Here is a 24,595-nt window from a genome sequence, read left to right as displayed (position 1 = left end):
AGAGGGGGGAGAGGGGAGAGGGGAGAGGGGAGAAGGAGAAGGAGAAGGAGAAGGAGGAGGAGAAGAAGAAGAAGAAGAAGAAGAAGAAGAAGAAGAAGAAGAAGAAGAAGAAGAAGATCATTAAGAAGAAGAAAGAAGAGGAGGAGGAGGAAGAGAAGGAGGAGGAGGAGGAGGAGGAGGAGGAGGAGGAGGAGGAGGAGGAGGAAATGGGAGAGAATTCAGTTTCTCAAACAGATTTACTTCACCTGGCAAGGAAAACTGAAGTTTTCTCTGCCTCAGTTATTACACACACACACACACACACACACACACACACACACACACACACACACACACGGGGGGGGGGGGGGGGGGGTTAGCCTGATGTTAACCAACTACTTTTCTACTTTTTTTTCCACTGTTTGCTCTCCTGTCCCCTCTTTACAAAATAATAGTAAGTTCATGTTATCATTGTTTGCAATGTTGGAGATGAAACCTACAGCCTGCCACATGCTAGGCAAGAGTTTTTGTTTTTTTGTTTTTTCCCCCGAGACAGGGTTTCTCTGTGTAGCTTTACGCCTTTCCTGGAACTCGCTTTGGAGACCAGGCTAAGAGTTCTTTACTGACCTATACTCCCAGGCCAAGGAAAATCACTTTGAAATGACCAATTATTTTGTGCTGGTTCTGAATTCTTCAGCCTTCCTCTGACTTAAGACCAATTTCTACTGCTTGCCTTACCACGACATTTGTTCTGCTGTACGTAATAGTGATGCCTGATTCTACAACTGAAAATAAAGCCAATTAACATCTTTCAACTAAATGAGTCTAACTCAGTCCTTTGATAAGCATACTCACCCAAACAAGAAATCTGACCTTGTTGATGTCCAACTATAGTTCAGATTTAATAGCTATGGGCCAGCTTCTATAATGAAAGTGTAGATGAAGTACCATAAAAAAAATGTGAGTGACGTCTATAAGGGACCATCAGACACTAGCACAAAAAGGAGGAAGAGCTGGGCACAGTGGGCACACACCTTTGATGTCAGCACTCAGGAGGCTGAGGCAGGCTGACCTCTGTGAGTTCCAGGCCAACCTATTCTTCTTGTCAAGTTCCAGATCAGCCAGGGGTACAGAGTGAGACCTTGTCTTTAAAATTAAACAATTTAAAAACTATTTTAAAAGGAGGGCCATGAGATTTTGTTCTGAGGATGCAAGGAAAAAAATGTCAAGACTCTCTGCTGAACTCCTTATAGTATTAAAAAAGCAGATTTCATCACCTGAAAACACTGTAACTCTGCTATGATGGTTAAGACTGCCCACTTGGCAGAATCACCTAGAGGACAATCCTCTGAGCATGCCCTTGAGGGTTTACTTGAATCACTAAGATGGGGTGACCCTCCCTAAAAATAGATGGTACCATTCCATGGGCTGGGGCCTCTGTAGAAAATAAAAGAAGAAAGCTGAACACCAGCATTTGTGGCTACCTGCTTCTTCACTATGGGTACAGTAGACCTGGCACCTCCTGCTTCTGCCCCATGCATTCCCTGCGATGGTGGGCTGGATCTCCTAGAACTACAAGCTAAAACAAACCCTTGCTTCTTCAAGTGGCTTTTGTCAGCAGATGAAAGGACCCTGTAGTCAGGGGCCCAGGGAGTCCAGGAGGAACAGAGGAGAAGTAGGTATAGTGAGAACCTAACGGGCAACAAAGACTGCGCAAGAGTCATGTCGGGTGTGGAAGGACACCATACTCACTACATTAGGTCCAAACAACAGTACCAACACATCACACGACTCCTCTGTCCAAACTGTGTGGACATCACCTCCAGACCCCTACACAGTTGTATCTCCTGTTTCCTTCATTAGAAAGCTTGGGGAACAGTGGCATCATGGAAAGAGTTGGCTTCAGAAGCAAGAGGTTCTAACTCCAGATGGAGACTTTAGTATACTCACTCTGGAACTTGGGTATATAAACTTAGAAGTAAATTGATTGCTCTGATCCCCAATTTCTCCCTTGGTGAAAAGGAGGAAAGCCAGATCAAACAGCACAACACAGGATAATCGAAGTGGAGCATAAATATAACCAGTTATGATCTACTTGTTAGAGTAGTATGTTCCTAAGGAGGCCCTTCTCAGGCTCTGCCCAACATGCAGGAGCTCAACAACCCACTGACATACTCTATGGGATCTCACAGAAGTTTTGGAAACCCAAATACCAACCACTGTACGGATCTCCACCCTTTACTAACGAGGGCAATAAGAAAGGAACTGAGAAATACAACTGAGCTCATTAAAGATTTGGAAATATGGAAGAAGTCCTGAAGCAAAGCCTGTCAAGGGAAATAATGCAGTCAGCTGGTTTCTGAGAGGGGCGATAGGTAGAAAAGGACTATGACCCATTTCAAACAAAGTGGGCTTATTTCTGTGAAAGCCAGGGGACACCTAGTAACTTAGATATAATTTGTAATATTCTTTTCTAACTCTGTTAACACACGTGTGTGTGTGTGTGTGTGTGTGTGTGTGTGTGTGTGTGTTTTCCTGAGATTATTTGTAAGTCAATACCACCTCTGGCAAAAAAAAAAAAAAAAGAAAAAAAATGAGAAGTGCTTTCTGACTGCTTGGATACCTGGAAGGGACAGAGATGCTGACAAAAGACTTTATTGTCACTGAAGTAAGAGAGCTCCAGGAAGAAAGGCTGGCAGCTGGAGAGCAGAGCTGAGCACGGCAATGTCCAGCACTGTCCAGGCGTGGCTAGCCTCTATGCTCTCCCCATTGTACACCTGAATGCCCTCCACACCTTAACTCAACATGGTACACAAAAATGTCCATAGAAGGCCAGCGTGGAGGGCTAGCAAAGTACTAACTTACCAAGATATCAGACACAACTGAAAAAAATATTTAAACCAGCAATAGAACCAGAGGAATTACTCAAAATCGATTCCAGATATTCAAAAAGATTCAAAACATACAGGCTGAGAATGGAGGCAGAGGCAAAAGAACCACCAGGGGTGGAGGCCAGCCTGACTGCACGTGAGTTCCAAGCCAGCCTAGGCTACAAAGTGAGACTCTGTCTTACAGAAAGGGACCGGCAGAAGAGGAAAACTATATTCTTAATAAAACAGTTACATATACTCATAAGGAAATAGTTGCAAAAAATTAGAGAAGTAATATTCAAAGTTGGTAACTGGAAAATTTTTTCAGTTCTGAATTAAGGTAAAATCTTAAATCCAAGGTTGCCAAAATTTCCCAAGCAATCAATTTAAAAAAAGAAAATTCCATTCTAGGAAATGATGAAGTGCAAAGTGCTGAGGGTAGAGAAGGTAGGAAGGCAGCCCAAGGGAGACACAGATCATCTCTGTAGGGGAGGCATCTGACTGTCGAGGGTAGCAGGCAGAGACAACTGTCCGGACAGAGGCAGGCAAGAGGCATAACACTGGAGAAGTCAAGGAGAATCCCAATAGCAGTGCTAGGGAGCCTTCCCTAACCTGGTAGTCTCTTCTAAAAGATAGCCACAGTGTATCTTCCATCCCATAGGGCCCAAGACCAGGAGACAGAGGGGAACGGAGGAAGAGAACTATGTCCAGCTAGGCTTGAGCTGTCTCAGATCCACACTGCTTCAGCTGTAGCTACTATTAGACTGAACTGAGCCTCAACCTCCTACCCATCAAATGTTCTCCAAATCCCTGATTCATAAAGACTATGCAGAATATTAAGATAGCTGGTATGGCTTAAAAGTTGCAAGGTTTAGAGGTAACTTGTTAAACAGAAATTAATAACTTAATTCATCTAAACTGCCCACTGGCAGCTCCAGGGATCAAGCAGGAGAGGCTCAAATGAGTTTCATAGGAAGATGTCAATTAACCACGACTTTCTAGTAACCCACCGATATTCGACACATTTAATAGTGTATACATGTAAAATAAGACTCTTCATTACAGTTAATAATGCTAACAATCTGCTCAAGAGGCAGAGGCAGGCAGATCTCTGTGAGTTCGAGGCCATCCTGGTCTACTGAGTGAGTTCTAGGATAGCCAGGAATGTTTCACAGAGAAACCCTGTCTCGAAAAACAAACAAATAAATAAGTTAAATAATGCTAACAATGATTATTCTAACCATTTTCAGGGAAATGAGCCTCTTACAATTACTGCAGAATTAGACAGTCTTACAGTAAAACACTGGACTCTTAGACATGTATTGTGATCATTACCTGTTAGTCAAGCAAGAAATTGTCACAGTGAACTCACCCCCTTTCCTCCTGACTTTTGGTCAAATGGAACCATGGTGATTTGTTTGGAATCCCGTTGGTATGTACAGTAGTGCTTCACCCAAGAAGTTCCAAAGTGACCTGCAAGGGAATGTTGCCCATTAACCATCTACACACGTCCACGGTACGCTGCAAATCATTAACTGCCATAACACAGAGATGGACCACAATGCTCAGGTACCCGGGCATAATGATCTCCTCCACCCCGACACTCTTTAAGGGACAATGTACTCCCTATACAGGTAGACTGAAACAGACAGAAATCTGACCCACGGGCTGAAAGCAAAACAAAATCAATACCTTCCCCACCCAGATATACAGGAGCTCTACCTCCCACTAATGCTACATCCAGTGCGTCTTCAAACACAGGGGAAACATCGGTTCCCATCATCAATCTCCACTTAAAATATCCATTTTCCCCCCTGACTGAGGTAACTGAGGCAAGAGCACCGGAGGGCTCTTCTAAGTGGCAGTCGCCATTTCCATCTGGGCCATGACATCGTGCCTCCCACACAGCTGCCCAGTGACTAACCTCAGGGCTTCTGACCTACTTCCAAACCCCTAATTTTTACTTCAGCGGAACTCAAAAAGATCTGAAAAGCAGACATGGAAACCTCAGAGACACCAGAGATGCAGACTGGAAGTGACTAAATGCCTAAATGCAATCTAAGGAGTCTGTCTCAAAATTCTCCCCCAGGAAAGAGGGCAACATCACAGTACCAAGGCCCACCAAAGTCTCTGACTGTACCCGGTGCCTGGCCAATCACTTCTTTTCAACAACCAAGTACTATCAAAGGAAAAAGGCATTATCAGCCTGCAAAGACTTCAATCAATATTAATTTTAGATGTTTACAGAGATCACACAATAGAAATGTTCAAAATCAACAACACCATGTAAAGAGAGTCAGTAGCCATTTAGTAATTATTAATGGTTTGGCATGATTGCCAAATATAAGTATTGGATATCATTTACTAACCTGGAAAAGAAACATAGGGACTACAGAGACAGCTTGGTTAATAAAGCGCTACAAGGGTCCTCAAAACCCACATAAAAATAATTAACTAATTAATTTTTTTTTAAAGCCAGGTTTATTGGTACACAGTTGGGGAGGTAGAGACAGATCCTTGGGGTAGTCTGCCCAGCCTACTCAGTGGCCTTCAGACCAATAAGAAACCTATTCAAAAAAAAAAAAAAAAAAACAAGGTGAATGTCACCTAATGAACAACACCTGAGTCAATCTCTGGCCATCATATGTACAGATACACATATATAACCACACACAAACATACACACACACACATGCATTCTCTCTCTCTCTTCTCTTCTCTCTCTATATATAGATATAGATATAGATATAGATATAGATATCACACAGGCACATGCACACATACACACAGCAATACATTAGTCATTAAAGATAATTTTAAAAATACCAAACATTCTCAGAACTTGGGAGAAGTTCCAGTGACTACACAACTCAGAGATTCCAGAAGTGCTCTGGCTTGACAATGTGGATGTCAAGGTATATAAAGTAATAGATTATAGCCTGTGAGTGAAACGTGAATCTTAAGGGTTTATTGACAACAGAAAGATAGGGAAGGACAGATGGTCTGACAAGTGGGCAGATGGATAGACAAGAAGGGTGAGTGAAAAGAAGTAATAAATTCGGCAACACTGGTAAAAGTGGGAAATCTCCATCACAGCACAGATCAGTCTAGGCAAGGATCAATAGGTCACAGCCCTATGGAGAGAAACATGGCAAAGAAAAAGCTATTTACATAATTGTAAGGTGACTCCCACAGAACGCTAGTTAGTTACAAAGGGAAAACAGTGACCATATAGTGAAGGGACAACACTATGTCTTGATTGGATGGTGGAAATGAAGACTATCAGGGGACCGACTGGCACCATGACGTAGCATTAGAGCAGAACGGCTCAGGAAAAACTGAGTGTTCAGGAGAGTAGTGCACATATCCACAGCCATACACAGAAAAAAAGGAGGGGTGGTATGAGGGAAGCATTGAAAAATTGTGGATCTCAGTAAGTTCATGTTTTCTTTATACCATTCTTGCAACTTTCCTGTGAGCTTGAAATTATCAAAAACTAGTAAGTTCCAAAACTATACTGTATCCTAATGAAATGCTTGAAGTAGTGTGCTAGAAAACCAAAAAAGTAACAAGCATATCAGTGTGTGAAGAGCATGTGAAACGTTTGACTAGAACTGTGTAATGTACTGTGAGTATGAAAGAGCACTGATCCCACACGCACAGGTGAAGAACAACAGCCTTTGTATTACAGGGGCACAGTGACCTCCATCCTTGCTTTCCTGGGCGTTTGTTTTCTAAGTTACCACCAACCATGGGCAGTGAGATGAGGTCAGAGAGTCTGCCCACATAGCAAGGAGGGCATCACTCCGTGCTCAGGAAACGAAGCACAGAAATGAATGACTTCCGCTTCCTATGACTTATCCCCTCAAGCTCAGTCCTCAAAGAATACGGAAGAAAAAGCCCTTATCATAAACAATACTTCCAACCCCACTTCAGTCCCTAGTGTCAGGAGGGAACAATTTTAATCCGAAGCAATTACGTGTGAGCATTAACACTAGGTACATAATCACTAAAACGAAGTGTTTCTATCCTGCTCCACCTGGAGCTTTCGGGAGTGAAGTCCCTGCCTAAGAGGACCACAGAGAAGAACACAAGACCGGCAGCACCAATCAGGAGCAATTGCACCTGCTAAGAAAGCATGGAGGGAAAAGGGGTGCATGGTGCCACATAGGTGTGTGACTCTAGAACTCAGAAGGAAGAGTCAGGATGATCACAAGTTCGAGGGCAGCCTGGACTACTTAGCAAGATCCTGTTGGGGGGGGGGGGGAGTGCCTGCTAGTAGAACAACCATGACAGGAAAAAGCTTTCAGTGTCTTACTCCTGGCACCTGGTGGTGCTACCCTGGATGCATACCCTTTAAGCCTTCCCCGAGGCCTAAGGTATAAACTGTGAGTCCTGCCTACAAACCGTGTTCAAGCGGCAGCCCCTGGCATTTATCCCTTGAATGCATTGCAAGGAGATAGGCCTTCTTCCTGACTCTCATCTCTGTTTTGACTTTCCATAAAATCCAAATATTGGGATGAGAGGAGAGGAGAAGAAAACAAAAAGGGCCTGAGCCATGATTACTCTCAATTGAAAGTAGAATCCCCAAATACTAAGGCACTCAAGAAGGTGTGACGGGTAAGGTGTTTCCAGTGCCTGTGTGTTTGGGCTGGGCTGCACAGGCACAGTAAGACATAGCTCCAAAAGGAGAGTGACACCAGAAGAAAGGAACTACCTACCACAGAGCCTTAGGGGAATGCAGCACAAAGGAAACAGAACATACCACTTGGAGGTGGAAAGACAGTCTGCACACATCTCCAGAAGCCATACCTGCCCAAGGCTGTGAGTGCGTCCCACCTTACCGTCGGCACACTTACGTTTCTCCTGCACATAGAGGTACCCTTCCATGGTGTAGGGGCTGATGGTCTTATGCTCAAGGGGATTTTCCTTCATCTTCTTCATCAGCGATTCCACTTCAGACCTGGTTCCTTCAAAGCGGTTTCTTGTCTGAAATGAAAGGAATTTTGCTCAAATGATCAAATGCAGAAAAAAAAATGAAATCCCAGAAGATCAGCCTAAACAGACACCTTAAATCTAAAAACAAATACGAGCATTCAATGGTCTAGGAAATGTACAAATATCCACTTGTAAAAAAGTACATCTTTGCCTTACAGTCCCATACCAGAAATGACTTAAACTCTAGCAACCACCAAGATCACCTAGGAAACAGGTGAACATCCAGCCTAACTCCTCAAGAGTGAGTGGCAACTCTTGGACCAGGAGAGGGTGTTTAAATAAGCATTCCAGAATAGCGTAACTACTTGCACACCTTTAGGATTATGGGCCTCACCATTCCAGTTGCAAGAAATGTAGCTTGCTGATGGCTCATAGGTGGCACTCTCCTAAAAGGGGTGCTACTGGCTTTCTAGGTCATCCCCTCATCCAGAGCAGTCTGAAACCCTGGGCTTCTACTCAGGCTCATTCAGAACCCCCGCGGCACAGCCTAAAGCCTCCAGCTGCAGCTGCATCGTGGCCCAGTGGCCCAGCACCCTCCACGCTCAGCCTCTCGGAGGCACTGAGTTACTTACTGCCCGTGAATCTCTATTTCAAAGCCTGCCTTCAGAAGAACCTGGGACTGGGGTCCAGCTTGCCTAGCGTGTATGAGGACTTGTGTTTCATCCTCAGAATATATATATATATATATATATATATATATATATATATATATATATATATATATATATGAAACCATGCTTAGTGAAACCATTTCTGACATGACTTTGACTTCTTGGTTCTCCAAGTCAACAAAGAACCACCATGTAAGATCCAAACTTCTGAAGCCCATGCAGGACAGGTGATGCAGAAATACCTGGATCTAGTTCCTACACAGGAGTACCTTGGGACCTGTAGCCAATCCCAAAGTGAGAGGAGAGCTTTCCCTATGACTTATGTCCCAAATCCCCTAAACAACTCTGTGCACCCAAAGGTCCCAGGTTTAAGCCACAGCCGCAGCTGCATTTGGATGGTACTGACTTAGAGGTCCTGTCAGTCTTGCGAAGAGCCTAGCAAGAGCACACCATGTGAGTCCCCACCCCTGGACACTCATGTAAGGCCTCAGGTGCCCAGGCAGCTGCTTGCACAGACAGCAGCGAGGCTGGGCTGGGCTAAGCTGGGATTTCCACTGCCAAAGGAAATCCTGACACTGCTGTGAAAAACACACAAAACCAGCAGCAACACTTCCAGGAACAGAAATGATGCCTAGACCTGGGCCATCTTACATTCTAGAAACATCAGATCCCCGCTGTCCTCTGAACCCAGCCGGGAACCCACCTCACACATCTCATGCCAATGTACAAGGAGAACTCAGGAGCAAACACACCCTTTCCCTCTCTGGTCCCTGCCCCCACTCACATTTTGTATGCTGATGGTCAACTGCGTCTTAAAGTCACCAAAATCCTTGGCCAGCTCATAACCATGGTGATAGAAAGTGAAGAGTCCTTGCAGGAAGGCCAGTAGCTGTAGAGAGGGAAGAAAAGCAGAGGTCACACAGGCTGGCCAAGAAGAGAAAAAGTGACAGGATCTGAGTTTCCCACGCTGTCTGGGAAGCAAACAGGTAGTAATGAGGACAACTAACACACATTGAGCAGCTCTGTGAGTGGAATGCTGTGTCCTCCCACGCCCTGTATCACTGAATGCTCACACCACCTCGGACTTACGTGTTAATAGGACCCACTTAAATAATAATGAGGCACCTCCGGAGGCTAAGTAACTTGCCCTCTACTTGGTGGTGAGTGTCAGCCAGGATCTGAAACCTGTTCTCCTTGGCGCCATTGCCTAGGAACATTACCTCTTCAGAACTCCAGGCTGAAGCTGCACCTTAGCTGCTGAACATTAAAACCACCAGGTTGTCACATGGACTCAGAAGGCATTGAGGAAGCTGGTGAGCTCTGAGCCTGTACTCTAGCCATCAAAGTCAAATCACCCAGAATAGACTTCCATCAAGGGGCATTTCTGTGCTTCCTTCACTTCCCCGCAGTAAGTACTAAAAGCCCCTTTACGAAGCAACCACAGACCTCCCTAACTTCAGTTATGCTAGGTCCCTTGACTCTCGTTTCAATCCCCTAAGGCTAACAGGTGAGTGCACTCATGGTCTCGTCTATGCCACACAAAGTGGTGAGAACACCTGCTCACCACAGTTTCTCACAGAATGCCTTCGTGTTCTCAACAACTGCCTATGCCCCACCAACAACGCTCCTGTGTATTTCTTCACCAAACTGACACGTGAACCTCCCAGCCCCTTCCTAAGTCCTCCCCAGATGGCCCGCATTCACCGTTTTGACATGAAGAAGGGGCTACAGTCAAAGGGAGAGCAAGGCTGGGAAGAAGCTGTGCTCTGTGAGGTCACAGCTGTTTGCTGAGTGGTCCACGGTGACCTCCAGACCCCACCACCACCCACTAGTCAGAAGTGCATCTGTTTACCCGTGTGCTGTTGCAGTTAGCTTTTCAGCCCCTCCAAGAACACATCTGTACTCATTTTCACCCACTCCACTTTGCAGCTCTACTGAGGCCTGGGAAGGGATTTCCCCCCTGTACTTTGCACCGCTTCTGGCAGGAGTGATTAGCACCAGAGGAGGGTGCTACCAACAGGATAAACCACATGCCCAGCCCAGCCTATCACAGAACTTTGAACCAGTGTGACCACAATGGCAGGAATGAGTGTATTCTAGGATGAATCACTTGTGTCCCTGGACGTGGGGAGGCAGGTTCACTAGTACTCCTTATTTGTTCCTTTTCCCAATGTGGCCACACTGAAGAAATCTCCTCTTCACAATTACCTTTGCTATAATTGGTATACTAAGGATGGATCAGCAAAGCTACATGTTACAGCTACTAGGACCTGTACTCGGTCTCTAACAACTTCAGAAAGTCATATAAAACCAACACTATACTAAAATAGTAGCTTGACTTCCCTCTGCTCTGTCCCTTTATATATTCTCATGGGAGGTCGGGGAGTAGGCATCACTCAGAGCACAGATGGAACATGGTTTCAGCTTCATGAAGTCAAGGTGTCAGTATCTACAACCCACATCTCTAGAACATGAGATGTCTCAACAAGAAGATAAAGGCTTCAGACACACATACCAGATGGGCGAGTGTGAAAGGGAGGGAGGGAGAGGAAGGAGAGAAGGAAGGGAGGGAGGGAGAGAGGGAGGGAGGGGGGAGGACAAATGGTTTAGATCTCAGAAGTCCAACTTTCCTTCCTTGGACTTCACTATATAACTGAGTATGACTGTGAACTTCTGATCCTCTAGCCTCTACTTCCAAAATGCTAGAATTATAGGTGTATGCCATCACATCTGGCCTCTGCTGTGCTAGGGATCAAATCCAGGACCTTGTGTATTCTAGGCAATTACTTTATCAACTGAGCTACATCTCCACCTCCTGTGTTTAGTTTTCTAGAGGCCAATCACATACATATACTGGCACTTAGAGTTATTTTCTAAGAAACAAGTTAACATGGTTGATATGTATGTAGGTTAGCCTTTCAGGGAACCTACATGCTTAGCGACCAACATCTGTGTACCCAGAAACCTCTTTCAGTGGATTCTTGTAGCTTCCTTTCTGCCTGTAATCAATCAGATGCCATTCCAGCTCTCCAAGTGGTAGAAATTCCGATTGTCCTGTTCTATCCCAATCCTAACATTTAAGGGGAGGGCCTGTAATCTGCATGTTAGGGAGCCCCTAGGGGAGTCTTCTGCACAGTGCTGTTGAAACTACATTGTACAAAATGAAATAAGTCCATGCTTTCACATCTTTACCTTCATCACATGATTCAATTCTCAAAACATCTGCAAGGGTATGGGTTGGTTTTATCCCTATTTTCCAATGAACAAACACTGATGTAACCTTGTGCAAGGTCTCATCTAGTAAGCAGCAGAGCTGGAATGAGGGAATGAAGAAGTGGAGGAAGAAGGGCAAGAGGGAGGAGAAGAATCCAGCCGAGTGAGCCAAGCCAAGCCTGCCTGTGCAGCCTGACCTGCCAAGAACGTGAGAAGTAACCATCTACTATCTGAGGGTCTGTGCTTGTCAGTCACCTAAACAAATGCATATGAGGCCTTACTTGTCAAGTATGCCTACTGAAAGAGCAAACTCAAAAGTCAGATGGGCCAGCTGGGATAATACCCACCAAAAGCAAGAATTTTTGGCTTAAAAACACTATTTTTTAAATTTAGAAAGGTCTTTCTTATGCTTAATATTTTTTAAAACTCTTCACACATGAACATATTTTGACAAAATCCATTCTTCTCTCCCCTCCCAACCCCTCCCCTCTCCCTTCTCTATCTCTTTCCCCAACCTTCATGTCTCCCTAAAGTCTTCCTAATGTGGAGCCCATGCTCAGGTGCCACAGTAGGCGGAGCCACACCACAGCTGAATGGAATCCTAATAAGGATGGTACTACCATGAGGTCAAACTTTTTGCCACATGGCACTCTTTCATGCCCAGTGGGACACTGGCCAAGTCTGGATTCCATCATCACAGTCCCCTCAGCAGACTCTCTGTACTGCTCCGCCTGTGACAAATCTACTGTGAGAAATCACCTTATGTAAGAGCCTCTCATAGAACTTGACTGGGGCAGTAGGGGCTCTGAAGCCAAGCACAGAGTGAGAACACAACAGTGCACCTTCCACTGCTTCCCGAGTCTGGATGGACAGAAGAGTGCGACAAAGCACAACTACTAGACGGTGACCATTTCCAGACAAGAAGGGAGCCGTGCCCCCCGGAATCCCCCTGCAGATCAAATAGTGTAACAGCAGGCGGCCAGAGGCAGGAGCTGACGCTGACTGTACCATCTCCATCACTGAGTTGTCTAAAACAGCTCCCAAGCTGGCGAGAGACCAGGGAACCAAAGTGGCAGGGCTCTCCCTGCTGGGCTGGGGCTGCTCCACATTCCCCTGTGTCCTGGGCAGCAGTACCACTATCATGTGCTGGGTGGTTCAGGTGAAAGTAAACAGCTACTCACAGGCTCCACAAACTCAAACATCTTTCTCTCTTGGACTTCCTGCACCTTAAAGACATACTCCAGGGACACTTCATAGAAATGCTGCCGGACCAGGTCCACTTGGCTGTCTGCCTGCAAACAAGACAAAATTGAACAGAAAACCAAGTTATCACCTAAGGAATAAACTAAGCAAGGAGAAAATATATGGTGGTGAATTTTTAAAAGAAACCAAACAGCACGATACCAAAGAAAAATGGTAAGCTAATGAACATTATGCCAAACACTAGTCTATGGATGAATACACACACACACACACATACACACACACACACACAAATACACATGTGCATGCACGCGCACACATGCATACCCTCTAGCTTGACCTACCAAGCAAAATTATTTTGTATTTCTTGAAAGAGACATTCTTCAGAACTTTAAGTTCCACAAGAGCAGATCTTTTGTTTCACTCCCACAAAACACCCATATCCTGAACAGACATCCATAGTAGTGTCCAGTGAATATTAGTTGAAGAAACAATATTATTTTGGGTGCAAACTTCATAGCCGTTGGGTGCAAACACTACTTTTTAGAATATCATCACCATCCACTAGATGGCAGCAGCATCCCACACTGCTGCCCTTATAATGTCTTCCCTCCTGGATGTATGGACTCAAAAGGAAAAGCTCCAAGAAAAGGGAAAATGGTGGCAGCTCCATGGATGCCACACTGACTTTCCAAATTAACTACTTTTTAAAAGAACTTCCAATAATGTTCTTTTAAATTCAAATCCAAGAAAACCAGGAGCAGGTCAGAGAAATTTTTCTTTTTTGTGATGGGTGGTGCTGGGGATCAAACCATGCACGGCCTTACACTCTGCCATTAAGACTATACCCACAACCCTTGTTTTTTGACAGGATCTCTCTATGTCGCCCAGGCTGGCCTTGAACTCATAATCCTCCTTCCTTGGCCTACCAAGTGCTGGCATTATAGGTTTCTGCCAACATGCTCAATCAAAGAATATTTTATTAAAAAAGATTAACAACATTCCAAATACATGTATGACATTAAGATACCACTAAAACTAAAAAGAGGAAAAGATAAGTATCAAATGCTATGTTGAAACAATTAGAAGTTATTATTAAGGAAAGATAACCCAAGTACTTCAGATGCCAGTCTTGTAAGTCACTAATACGAGGCAGGAGAGCAAGTGAGCGAAAACGCAGCTCTAAGGCTGAGGGGGAGAGAAACAGCAAGCAGATCACAGCTGGAAATGAAGAGGCACAGCCAGAGATGGACACAGCCAGAGATGGGCACAACCCATGCAGGACGTAGTGGGCGGCACTGCTCCTCTGCCACTAGAGAGCAGGGAAGTGGGACGCAGGAGGGCATGGTCCTGGAGGAGGCTTCAGGATGGAGCCCCTGTTTCTCAGGTCTCCTCCAATCCAGGCATTGGTTCACAAACAGCAGGCAGCATGTCCATATATCTGCCCAGCACCATGAGAAAACTAACACTATGTGAGCACGCTGTGGTTTCTTACCTCCTGCAGCTGGGACTCCTTCTTCTTAGAAGACAGATTCAAATGCTTTTCTAAGATGCCACAATACTTCTCTGTCTCTTTGTCATACTTCTTTTTGGCTTCCTGGGGCAGGGGCAAGGGGAGAAAGAGTAAGGGGTTACAGGAGTGAATTAGCTGGATCCCTCAGGACCCTTGTGTGCTCACAGTTCATCATACCCTCTACCCGACAGGATGATGCTCCTGCTCTTTAGATAACGCCCATCCAGGGCAGGCCACCCTCAAAACAAAAGCACAAGCATCGCTGCTGCCCACACATGGGGCTTGTGATGAAGACAGCATGGGACACCCAGGAAGTATTACCTGTCATAGGAAAGCCTGGATTATGACAGACTGGAAAGCAGTGACATGGTGGTACAAACCTGGTGTCACCCATGTAAACATGAGTCAAGGAGATGAGACATGGGCATTCTTTCCCTTGGTTGAGAAGTTTTTATTAGCTTAAATTACTGTCTAAAAATGAAAAATAATTTAATAATATACATATCAACCTGTGTTCTCCCACCAAGTTCTTGAGTCACCAAGGTTCTATTTTTATTCCCCATTTTATAGGTAAGAAAACTCAGAAGGAAGCCAATTTGCAAAAATGTCATAGAGAATGGCAGAGCTGACATCAAGCTAATGCTGTCTGCCTTTAAAGCCCACGCTCTGCCCACTTGAGACACGGTCACAGGCAGTCTCCTTGCTCTCCACACCACCGTGGGCAGGGCTAGGAAGCCGCTCAAGTCCAACACAAACACTCAGGCCCACTAGCTCGGTGTGTCAGTCTGATTTGGACCCATCTGGGGCCCAAAGGAGATACTCTATGCAACTCTAAAGCCTGTAAGAGAAAGGTGTTTCCAGCCAGATAAAGAAGGCATCTTTCTATACGGCTAACAGATTCATGACTAACAATCACTCTATCCTAGGCTCTACTGGGGGCAGTGATTCCTCCTCTCGTGATGGGAGCATTCTAGTGGAAAGAGAAACACAATTAACCAGGAAACGAATAAGCAGTATAATTACAGACTACTGCAAGAGCTTTAAAAAAAAAAAAAAAAGAACAGAGAGTACTCAGGAAAGGCCTTGGTTGGTGGGGAGAGAAGTAAACTGAGCCCTGGTGAACACCTGAGGAGGCAGGGGGGAGGTTCCCAGAAAAGACAGCCAGACAGCCGCAGTGCTGACATCCTAGGGCAGACCACTCTGAGCCAAGAAGTCCTACCACGCTCCAGCATTTCTCCAGTCAACAGCTAGCTCCTAGGCCTCACCGAGAGCAGGGAATGATCATATACACGCTTAGCAGGCATGGATCCATTCCTACAAATCTGAGTGAGGCTTAAAAGCCTCCTCATCCTCAAACCACGAAGGAAACAAGCATGAGTGAAGAAAAGGCTCATAGAAATATTGCCCCTCCGAGTCTGAGAAAGGTCCAGGCAAGCAACTCTTCTCTAGTGATCCATAAGCTTGGAGCTGGAGTCCAACTCCACTCAATGCTCACATCACACATATCTACTCTCACTACCCTAGTGGCCAGCAACCCCACAGAGCACCCTAGGGCCAGGCAGGGTCACTAGGCAAAGGGTAAGAAAGGCTGGAGGCATGAGTCCCTGGCATTTTGTAACCTACAGGCGACTGGAGCCTCCAGAGTCCATGGTCACTGGATAGTCACAATTAGCTCCGTGCTAAGGCAGCGCCAAGGCCTCTGCAGGGAAGGCCTGTACTTGACACAGTACACCAGTGCCTCGTCTCCGTGCTATCACACAATACTTGACCAGAGCGACTACAGGAGGAAGGGCTTTCTTCGGGCTCAGTTCCGGCGTCCAGTCAATCACACGGTGCTAGGAGTCGGAGACAGCTGGTCTCACTGCACCCGGAGTCAGTAAAGCAGGGAAGATGAGTGCTGGTACTCAGCTAGTCGCTTTCTCCTTTTCGTCTTTAAACAATACTGTGTTTTATTACGTGCATCTCTGTGTGTCTGTGCAGGGTATGTGCATGAGTGCAGGTGCCCTTGGAAGCCAGAAGCCAGAAGCTGAATGGCCTGCAGCTGGAGTTACAGGCTGTTGTGACCTGCCTGAGGTGGGTGCTGGGAACTGAACTCAGGTCCTCTGGGAGAACATACATGTCCTCTTAAGTGCTAAGCTATCTCTCCAGTCCCTTTTACTACCATCACTTTCCAAGACTCAACTTTCTCCTTTACAAACACAGGGTGGCTAGATGAGATCATTGTTCGAGTTTCACCTTGCAGCTCACAACTCTTCAATAAAAGAAGAACACTCGCTCTTCACATGGTTACTTGGATTAAATGAGTTAAACTACCTACAGTACTTAGCAAAGTGACTACCACATGAATACATGAATAGCACTCAGTATACTTCAATGACGGTAAGAACGATGAGAGGAGTGATAATTGTGGTGCCAGTGGTAATGGTGGTGTGATAATGGTGGTGACAAAGGCTATTGGTAGTACTGGTACTGATGGCGCTGGTGGTAGGAGTAATTGTCATAGTAATGGTGGTGGTGCGTGTGGTAATGGTGGTATAGTGGTGGTAATGATGGTAAAGATGATAACAGTTGTGCTGGCAGATTGTATGTCAAATTGACATGAGCTAGAGCCATTGGTGAAGAGAGACCCTCAGTTGATAAATGCCCCCACCATAGTGGCCTGTAGAACATTTTCTTGATTGATGATTGATGTGAAGGGCCTAGTTCACTGTGGGTGGTGGTGCCACTCCTGAGCTGGTGATCCTAGGTGCTATAAGAAAGCAAGGTGAGAAAGCCGTGAGGAGCAAGCCAGTAAGCAGTGTTTTCCCATGGCTTCTGTTTCCATTCCTGCCTCCAGATTCCTGCCTTGAGTTCCTTCCCTGACTTCCTTGGGCGATCCTCTGAAGTGGAAGGTAACCAAACCCTTTCCTCCTCAAGCTGCTTTTGGTCATGGTGCTTTATCCCAGCAACTGAAGCTCTGAGACAATGGTGGTAATGGTGATAACTGCAGTAATGGTGGTGATAGGCTGGTGGTAGTGGGGGTGCTGGTGCTGCCATTGTCACCGGTGATGACAGTAATGATGGAAATGGTGACGTGGTGGTAGTGCTGATGGTGATAAGGTACTTGTCACTGGCAACCACTTCCTTTTCATTAAATGCAACAGTTGACTTATAAGTCTCAGCTCGACGAAGGTAACCTTCCCTAAGCACATACCACAGTTTGGAATTAGACATTTAGCTTTGTGTCTGACGCCTTCCTCTCAGCCAGGACAACCATATCTGCTTGACATCCACTAACCCTAACTGCAGAATATAGTGCTGGGCTCTTGCATATATTATTTAACGTTTGTTTTTATTTTTAACTATGTATATATGTGTGTGTATCTGCATATGGGTGTATACATGGGAATATGTGCCCTTAGGGGCCAGAGGAGGGCATCAGATACCCTGGAGCTGGAATTATAGGCAGTTGTGAGCAGCCCAATATGGATCCTAGAATGAAACTCAGGTCCTCTGCAAAAGCAAAATGCACACTTACCCACTGAGCCACCTCTCCAGCCCTTCCCATGTACTCTGAATGATTCATGTGTACCTAATGTCAGAACCACAGATGAATGACTACATGACGAGCACTGTCCTTCTGTTCAAACGGCTACAGACACATACTACTTTAAGTACCTTAGATGAATGCACTCATTGATTCTTAGGAACGCTATGGGGCAAAGTTTTATTATCCCTTTTTAAAGACGAACAAATAGGGATGTGGAGGTTTAGAAACCTCCCAAGTTCACAGGCAAGTTGCAGAAGTACAATTTGGAACAAGCAGCCAAGCTCTAGGCCCACTCTTAACCACCACTGTCAGACGTCTATTCTACTTTCATTACAGAGCACAGCATTACCACTCCACCTCCTGTACAGAAGAAGCCAACTTGCTCACTTCAGAAACATAAACTTAGGGCCACGGTGACGTCAAGATCTGAAGCCACACTTTATTCCTGAGCGGCCTCTAACACAAGAATACCCAAGGGCCCTGTTACGGTTGGTGCTGGTTGTCAATTTGACAAAACCTGGAATCACCTGGAAGGCAGGCTTCCTTCCACACACCTATGGCAGATTATCTTGATTGTGTTAACTGAGGGAGGCAGCAGTCAGACTAGGATCCTGCATCGGCCAGAGAGAGGACCTGAGGAGAAGCAGGCACTCATGTGATGGCACAGCTGCCTCAAGTTCTTCCCCCGTGACTCACGGTACACTCTTTCCTGGAACTGTGAGCTGAAATGAGCCCTTCCTTCCTTAAGATGCTTCCGTCAGGGTATTCGATCACAACAACAACCAAAAGAATCTAAGGTAAACTCCCCCTCCTGGCAGCTTTCACATGGACCCCTGTGCAACAGGTTGTTATAGCAACCAAAGCAGTAGCAGAGAAGAGAGGCAACAGAGGAAAAAAAATCTTAGCATCAAACAGGCAGAATTCGGGAACAAGCACCTGGCCACCCGGAACAGGTGAAGAGCCCTGCTGGCTCCTTGGGTGTCTCTGAGGTTCCTCCCTGGGTTGCCTTTCAGCTTGGTTTTCTCTTAAATTCACGTAATACTATGATATAAATGTGTGGGTGGGTGGAGTGGTAGAGAGGGACACACACTGGGAAAAAAAAACAAGAAATGACAAAGGAGGAGGGATGAGAAATCAGCCCAAACATCAAAATGAATCATTAATGCTTTGGTGACTAAGAGACTCAGCATGCCTGGGGGAAGCTTAGAACAGTGACACACGTCCCACCTGTGGGCAAAGGTGCATGTTCCTGTCACAGGATCACTGTGCTGCTCCTCCCTGGTAACTATGGTAACTCGCAAAACAACACAGAGAAGGGCCAGCGTGGGAAGGTGTCTGTGCTTTCCAGGAGAAGCAGCCAATGTAAAGATGCCAGGCAGGTCAGCTCTGCATTGCCACAGTTTGACAAGAGCCTCTGCCATGGGTGTCTGGACACAGGAAATACAGGCCCAGGCCTCTCAAGAGAAGGCTGCTCCCTGAACCACTGAGAGTTCACTAGCCATATATTCTCAAATATCACAGAGAGGTTCAGTCATGGACAAGAGTCTTAGGAGAACAAGACTTCAAATTCTATGTTCCTTCATCTCTGAAACAAAACCAATGCATACTTCTTTCTTCCTAAATGTCAATGGGTACAAATCCGCTGTACACTAGGAGAAAAATCCTTCCATGGTCTTCCCTTCAAACTAAGGCCAAGCATCCTCTAAAGCCTTGACCAAGTATCATCCCTTTCAATAGGCATGTCTATTTCTAAAAAGCTGGACGGAGGAATCGGAAGGCAGGGAGGCTACAGGGAGCGGAAGAAGCTCGCTTTTAGATGACTTCTCTAGGACAGTTTTCAACGCAAAATCTACAGTAAGTGTGGCACTGCCTCAGTACCCCCACCTCCCTTGCAGACAGCTCAAGGGACTGTGTTTGAATTCATCACAGCTCTAGAACATCAGGAAAATGTGGGGCAGACAGCCTTTTGCTGCCATTGACTAGGATGAAAACATCTCCCCTGCAGGGGGCCTCTAACACTCTGCTGGAAGTCAGCCAGCTAGTTTAGCTAGTGACTTAACTCAAGGCATGGGAACAGGCTTCCCTCTGCCCTCTTCTGGTAACACACTACAAAAATTAGTTTGCTCCGACATACTCTTACTGGGTATACCAACCACACTCAAGGTCAGGGCCATGCACAACAGTAGATGGACAACACAAAAGCAGCTCAACGGTACTTCTGGAGGGGTTTTGTCTCACAATGCTTTGTCTGGTCATTTTGGAGGCCTTAGAAGTTGTTTATATATTAAGGTTTCTGATTTTTGAGGTTTTATGGGATTTCTAAGTGTGCAAGTGTGTGTGTGTGTGTGTGTGTGTGTGTGTGTGTGTGTGTGTCTGTGTGTGTCTGTGTGTCTGTGTCTGTCTTTCTAATGCTTTTTCTTTGGTTCTTTTTTTTTTTTTTCCTCCTGTTTGTTTTGTCCTATTCTGGTTTATTTGTTTTGGGGTTTAGGGGAGGTTGTTTTGTATTTTAGTTGTCTGTTTTTTAATGACAAAGAAAAAGTTGTAATTTGAGTGGGTAGAGATATGGGGAGAATCTGGGAGGAGTTGGGGGAAAGGGAAACCATCATCAGACTATAATGTACTTTGTTTAATGAGATTTATGAGAAGTCCCTGTGTCCCCAAGGCCTAGTTCATAACTGCTTAAATGCAATTTTGGTCCTCCTCCACACTCACAATTACACAAAAGATGAGTAGACCAACCAGTCAGCCAAATGTCCAGGCCCACAGCCACCTAGCACAAAGAGGCAGCGCCTCTACTTTGAGTCGTTTATGAATTAGCACCAAACAATCAGGTAACAAAACACTGGGGTGGCTGCTGATGGTGGCCACAGAGGGCTGCACTTCAGCCACTTGCAAATGCAGAGGAGCTGGGCTGTGGCCTTGTCTGGGAGGATGTGCTGGAACTGGGGGAAGGGCTGCAGTTTTCAGGCTCCACCCTAAAGCACAAGAACAAAGTATGCAAACTCCTCACCCTGGCAGCCCCGATCTGCTCCTTTCGAAACTTCTCCAAGGGTGTGATGAGCACCTCGCTGGCATTTTCAATCTGATGAAGAAAAGCAGATGGCAAAGGCAAGATTAGTCATGAAGTACAGCAGCTCGTCCACATATGCTGCCCCCCAAGGCCTCCGGATAAAACCTGAGCAGCAATACAGTCCGGGTGCCATTGTATAACAGCCCCTTCAAAGAGAATCCGCTCGGCAACTCCAGACGGGACCTTCCTCCTGTGAAGAGTTCGCTGTTGTTGGCGACAGTCTCACTGTGTAGCCCAGGACAGCCTGGGACTTACAGTCCTCTAAACCTCAGCCTTCTGAGCACTAAAAGAAGTGAATCTAAAGGGTAGGTTATAGGGACCTGGTAACAGAGGCAGTCTAAGTTTCAAGCTTCAAGTGACGTAAGCTCAGCATTCACCCAAGCTACAGGCAAAGTAGTCAGCAGTGAGTCTCAGTTAAAATCCAAAACACCTTTGAACATGTATAGAAAAGACCTTTCAAGCATGATGAGTTCCACAGGGAATAAACTGGGGCAGGGACCTCTGCCTCCTGATCACTGGCTGCCTCCCAACTGCATTGGACAGGGCTCAATCATCTGTTCCCACACTCTGATTCACTGCCATACCAGTGGACCTCAAATGCACCAAATCTGTCCTACCTTGGGACCTTTGTCTTTGTCTTTTCCCTCGGATGCTCTTGTACAGATTATAATAAGGTTTCAGTTTAAATGCCACTTCTCTGTGGAGACCTCCAAAACTGTAATTCAGAGAAGCTGTCCATAAACCCAGCCTTCCAGAACACACAGGCGAGGTAGTTTTCTGGCTCAGTACTCTCTACCGACACAGACACCACCCCTGAAAACGCTCACTCATCCCCAGTATTCCCAAAGCACAGAAGAAATCAGAAACAAAGGCTCAAGCACTTCTGAATGACCAGATGAGTGAATGGATAACTTCTTGACAAGCTGCCAAGTGTGTGGCCATGAACAAAACATTTAAATTCTCTGGACTCTAATTTCCTAATCCAAAAAAATGAGGGGGCTGAACTACTCTGGCTCTAAGATTCTATAGTCTTTTCTAAAGCAGTGAAATATTTTACGATCTTTACTCATTGCTCACTCTTCTCTCAACTAATTATTTCAGGAATCTCACGTCAACAAAGCATTATGTTCTCTAAATCATATGCATGCCCTTCACAACGGCAACAACACAGTAAATACCAGAGACTCTTGACGGACACAGTAAAGAATTGCCTGGACAGTATGAGGGACAGAAAAGGGCGGGTCTATATTTATTACCCTTTGCCTGTTTCTTAGTTTTGAAAGCACTTACCTCTGTACAGTACATTTTAACACTGCAGTGTGGCAACAGTATCGAACTGAGAACTTATCTGATTTTTATTGCTAACTGGTATTGTCTAATTGGTTTACGTGGGTCCTTCCCATAAATCATCTGCAAGGTTCTCAAGTTCACAAAGGTGTGCTGAGTCTGTCCACGAGTGGCTTTCAACCTCAGCTGCACACGAGAAGTCCCAGAGGAGCTTTTACACACCCTGGTAGCCAGGCCACGCTTTAGACCAATAACTCAATCCCTGGTCCTCATTCCAGACATCAGTGTTTGTGAAGTCCCTCAGGTCATCCCAGCGGGCACCCATACTGAGATGCTAGCCCTAAGGAGATCTGGAATACGCTAGCACTCAGGTGCTCCCATGGGAAGCAGGACAACCAGCCCTCATCCTGGTACTATTAGCACTATCAGTCTCGACAAGACCTGTGTTCTCATCTGTCAAAAGAGAGACTGCAGACAGTAAGGAGGAACTGCACTAATGATAAAGCACAGAGGCCATTCTCTGCCCTCAAGGAACTCACATTCACTAGCCACACAAGGCCATTCTCTGCCCTCAAGGAACTCACATTTACTGGCCACACAGATGCCTGCAGTAATTGTCCAGACACATGTGGTAAATGGAGAATCCAAGGAATGAACCAAATGTTCAGAAAACACAATGGATGGCCAAATATCCCAGAGAACCATGGCTCCTCCAAAAGGGTACAGCTTTGCTGCACTGAGCTGACCTGATGATAAAGCTGTCCCAGGGTGAGCAGGGTGGGAAGAGGCTTGTGACGGCCAGATACTCAGAGGCGGACAGCAGAGAGTAATAATAAAATTGCAGAGGCAAGTTGAAAAGAGTATAATCCAGTCATTGTTCCCCTACCACAGGCCACAGCAATTTGCAGGGTATTCATGGCGATTTGCTCACCACACCCCCTACCCCCAAATATTGACATGACCCTGAATCAGACTCACAAGAACCATTTCCCTTTCTCAGGAACCAGCATGAGCACACTCAAGCTTTCGCCTCCTTCTACCCACCACCACACCTGCCACTGTCACTAATGCTGCAATGTCGGTTCAAGCAAACAGCAGTCAGGAGTCAGAAGAGGGGGGGCCTCTGCCAGGCAGGGTGGGGGGCTTCTGTACTCCTGAGAGCTTTAAAGAAATCCCCACATCTTCTGGTGTAATGCCAATCTGGGTTTGAATCGAAACTGCACAACTTATTAAGCATGTGAGCCCATACAGGCAACTTGGCCCCTGTAAACCTCAGTATCTTCATCTGGAAGATGGAGATGACATGGATGTGTTGGTGGTGGTGGTATTTTACTCCTTTGGGAGGCCTGCCACCCAGCTCCCAAATAAATCACACATGGAGTCTTATTACTTATGAATGTCCAGGCTTAGCTTGGCTTAGTTTCTTGCCAGTCTTCCTTAACTTTAAATTATCCCATCTACCTTTTGCCTCTGGGCTTTTCCCATTCTCTTACTTCTGTAAATCTTACCCTTACTCTCTGGCTTGCTGTGTAGCTGGGTGGCTGGTCCCTGATGTCCTCCTCCTTCTCTGACTACTTCTTCTTCACTCCTCCATCTCCTTTCTCCTCTCCCCTCCCAGATTTCTCCTTCTGTACATTCTCTCTGCCTGCCAGCCCCGCCTATCCTTTCTCCTGGACAGTAACACAGCTTCACAGAGTTAAACAAATGCAACATAAACGAAGTAACACACCTTGAAAGAATATTCTACTACACAGACGAGGGAGTCAGAGTTATCACAAGAGCTACACAGAACAGGACAGGCTCTGGCTACACCATTCTCATGCTGTCAGCAACTGCTACAGAAAGAGAAGGAAAATGCTCCAATTTGGGCATCCTTCTGCCACTGCCTACCTGGAGATGGGCCCCTACCCCAACCCCAGGTACAAGCCAGTGTGAAGCCTGCTGGGGGCTTCTGATCAGAACACTACGGAAACGCAGAAGGACCCCACCCATTAACGCCGAAAGCCTTCACAGCAGACGCTGGTTTGAAAGCACTGTTTTGGAACCTAGAGGCTAGCATGGGCTTCTTGAATTTGCAGAGTCTCTCTCTGAGGAGCTCTTACAGTCACATTCCTTTGCCAGGTTGCATTTTTCTGGCTGCCAGCTATGCGGCAGGTGCCTTGGGGTTAGAGTGAAGCAGCAATGCCTTCCCTCAAATGGCCACTGGATGGGTTTAATAAGTCACGGAGAAGAAGACTGGGACACATGCTTCCTAAAGTTGACATTAATGTTATTCCTCAGTTATTCGCCCACTTTGCCACCTTACTTTTTGAGAGAGTCTTC

The 24,595-nt window shown here is 45.9% G+C and overlaps 1 protein-coding gene across 3 annotated transcripts in view; it reads right to left on the bottom strand.

Moving 5' to 3' along the window:
- Window positions 1-24,595, bottom strand: part of Arhgap26 (Rho GTPase activating protein 26) — a 386,442-nt gene that overhangs the window by 254,441 nt on the left and 107,406 nt on the right. For all 3 annotated transcript variants that reach the window (XM_059245983.1, XM_059245982.1, XM_059245984.1), the window contains exons 4-9: window positions 20,927-20,998; window positions 14,370-14,471; window positions 12,853-12,963; window positions 9,243-9,347; window positions 7,709-7,838; window positions 4,222-4,322 (exon numbers count right to left, since the gene is read on the bottom strand). In XM_059245983.1, coding sequence (XP_059101966.1) covers window positions 4,222-4,322; window positions 7,709-7,838; window positions 9,243-9,347; window positions 12,853-12,963; window positions 14,370-14,471; window positions 20,927-20,998 — 621 coding nt within the window. The remainder of the gene's footprint in view (window positions 1-4,221; window positions 4,323-7,708; window positions 7,839-9,242; window positions 9,348-12,852; window positions 12,964-14,369; window positions 14,472-20,926; window positions 20,999-24,595) is intronic.

The sequence above is a fragment of the Peromyscus eremicus genome, chromosome 19, assembly GCF_949786415.1.
Source record: "Peromyscus eremicus chromosome 19, PerEre_H2_v1, whole genome shotgun sequence".
NCBI classification, from domain to species: Eukaryota; Metazoa; Chordata; class Mammalia; order Rodentia; family Cricetidae; genus Peromyscus; species Peromyscus eremicus.
Note: the sequence above shows the minus strand (reverse complement) of the source record. Positions and strands in the feature narration are given on the sequence as shown.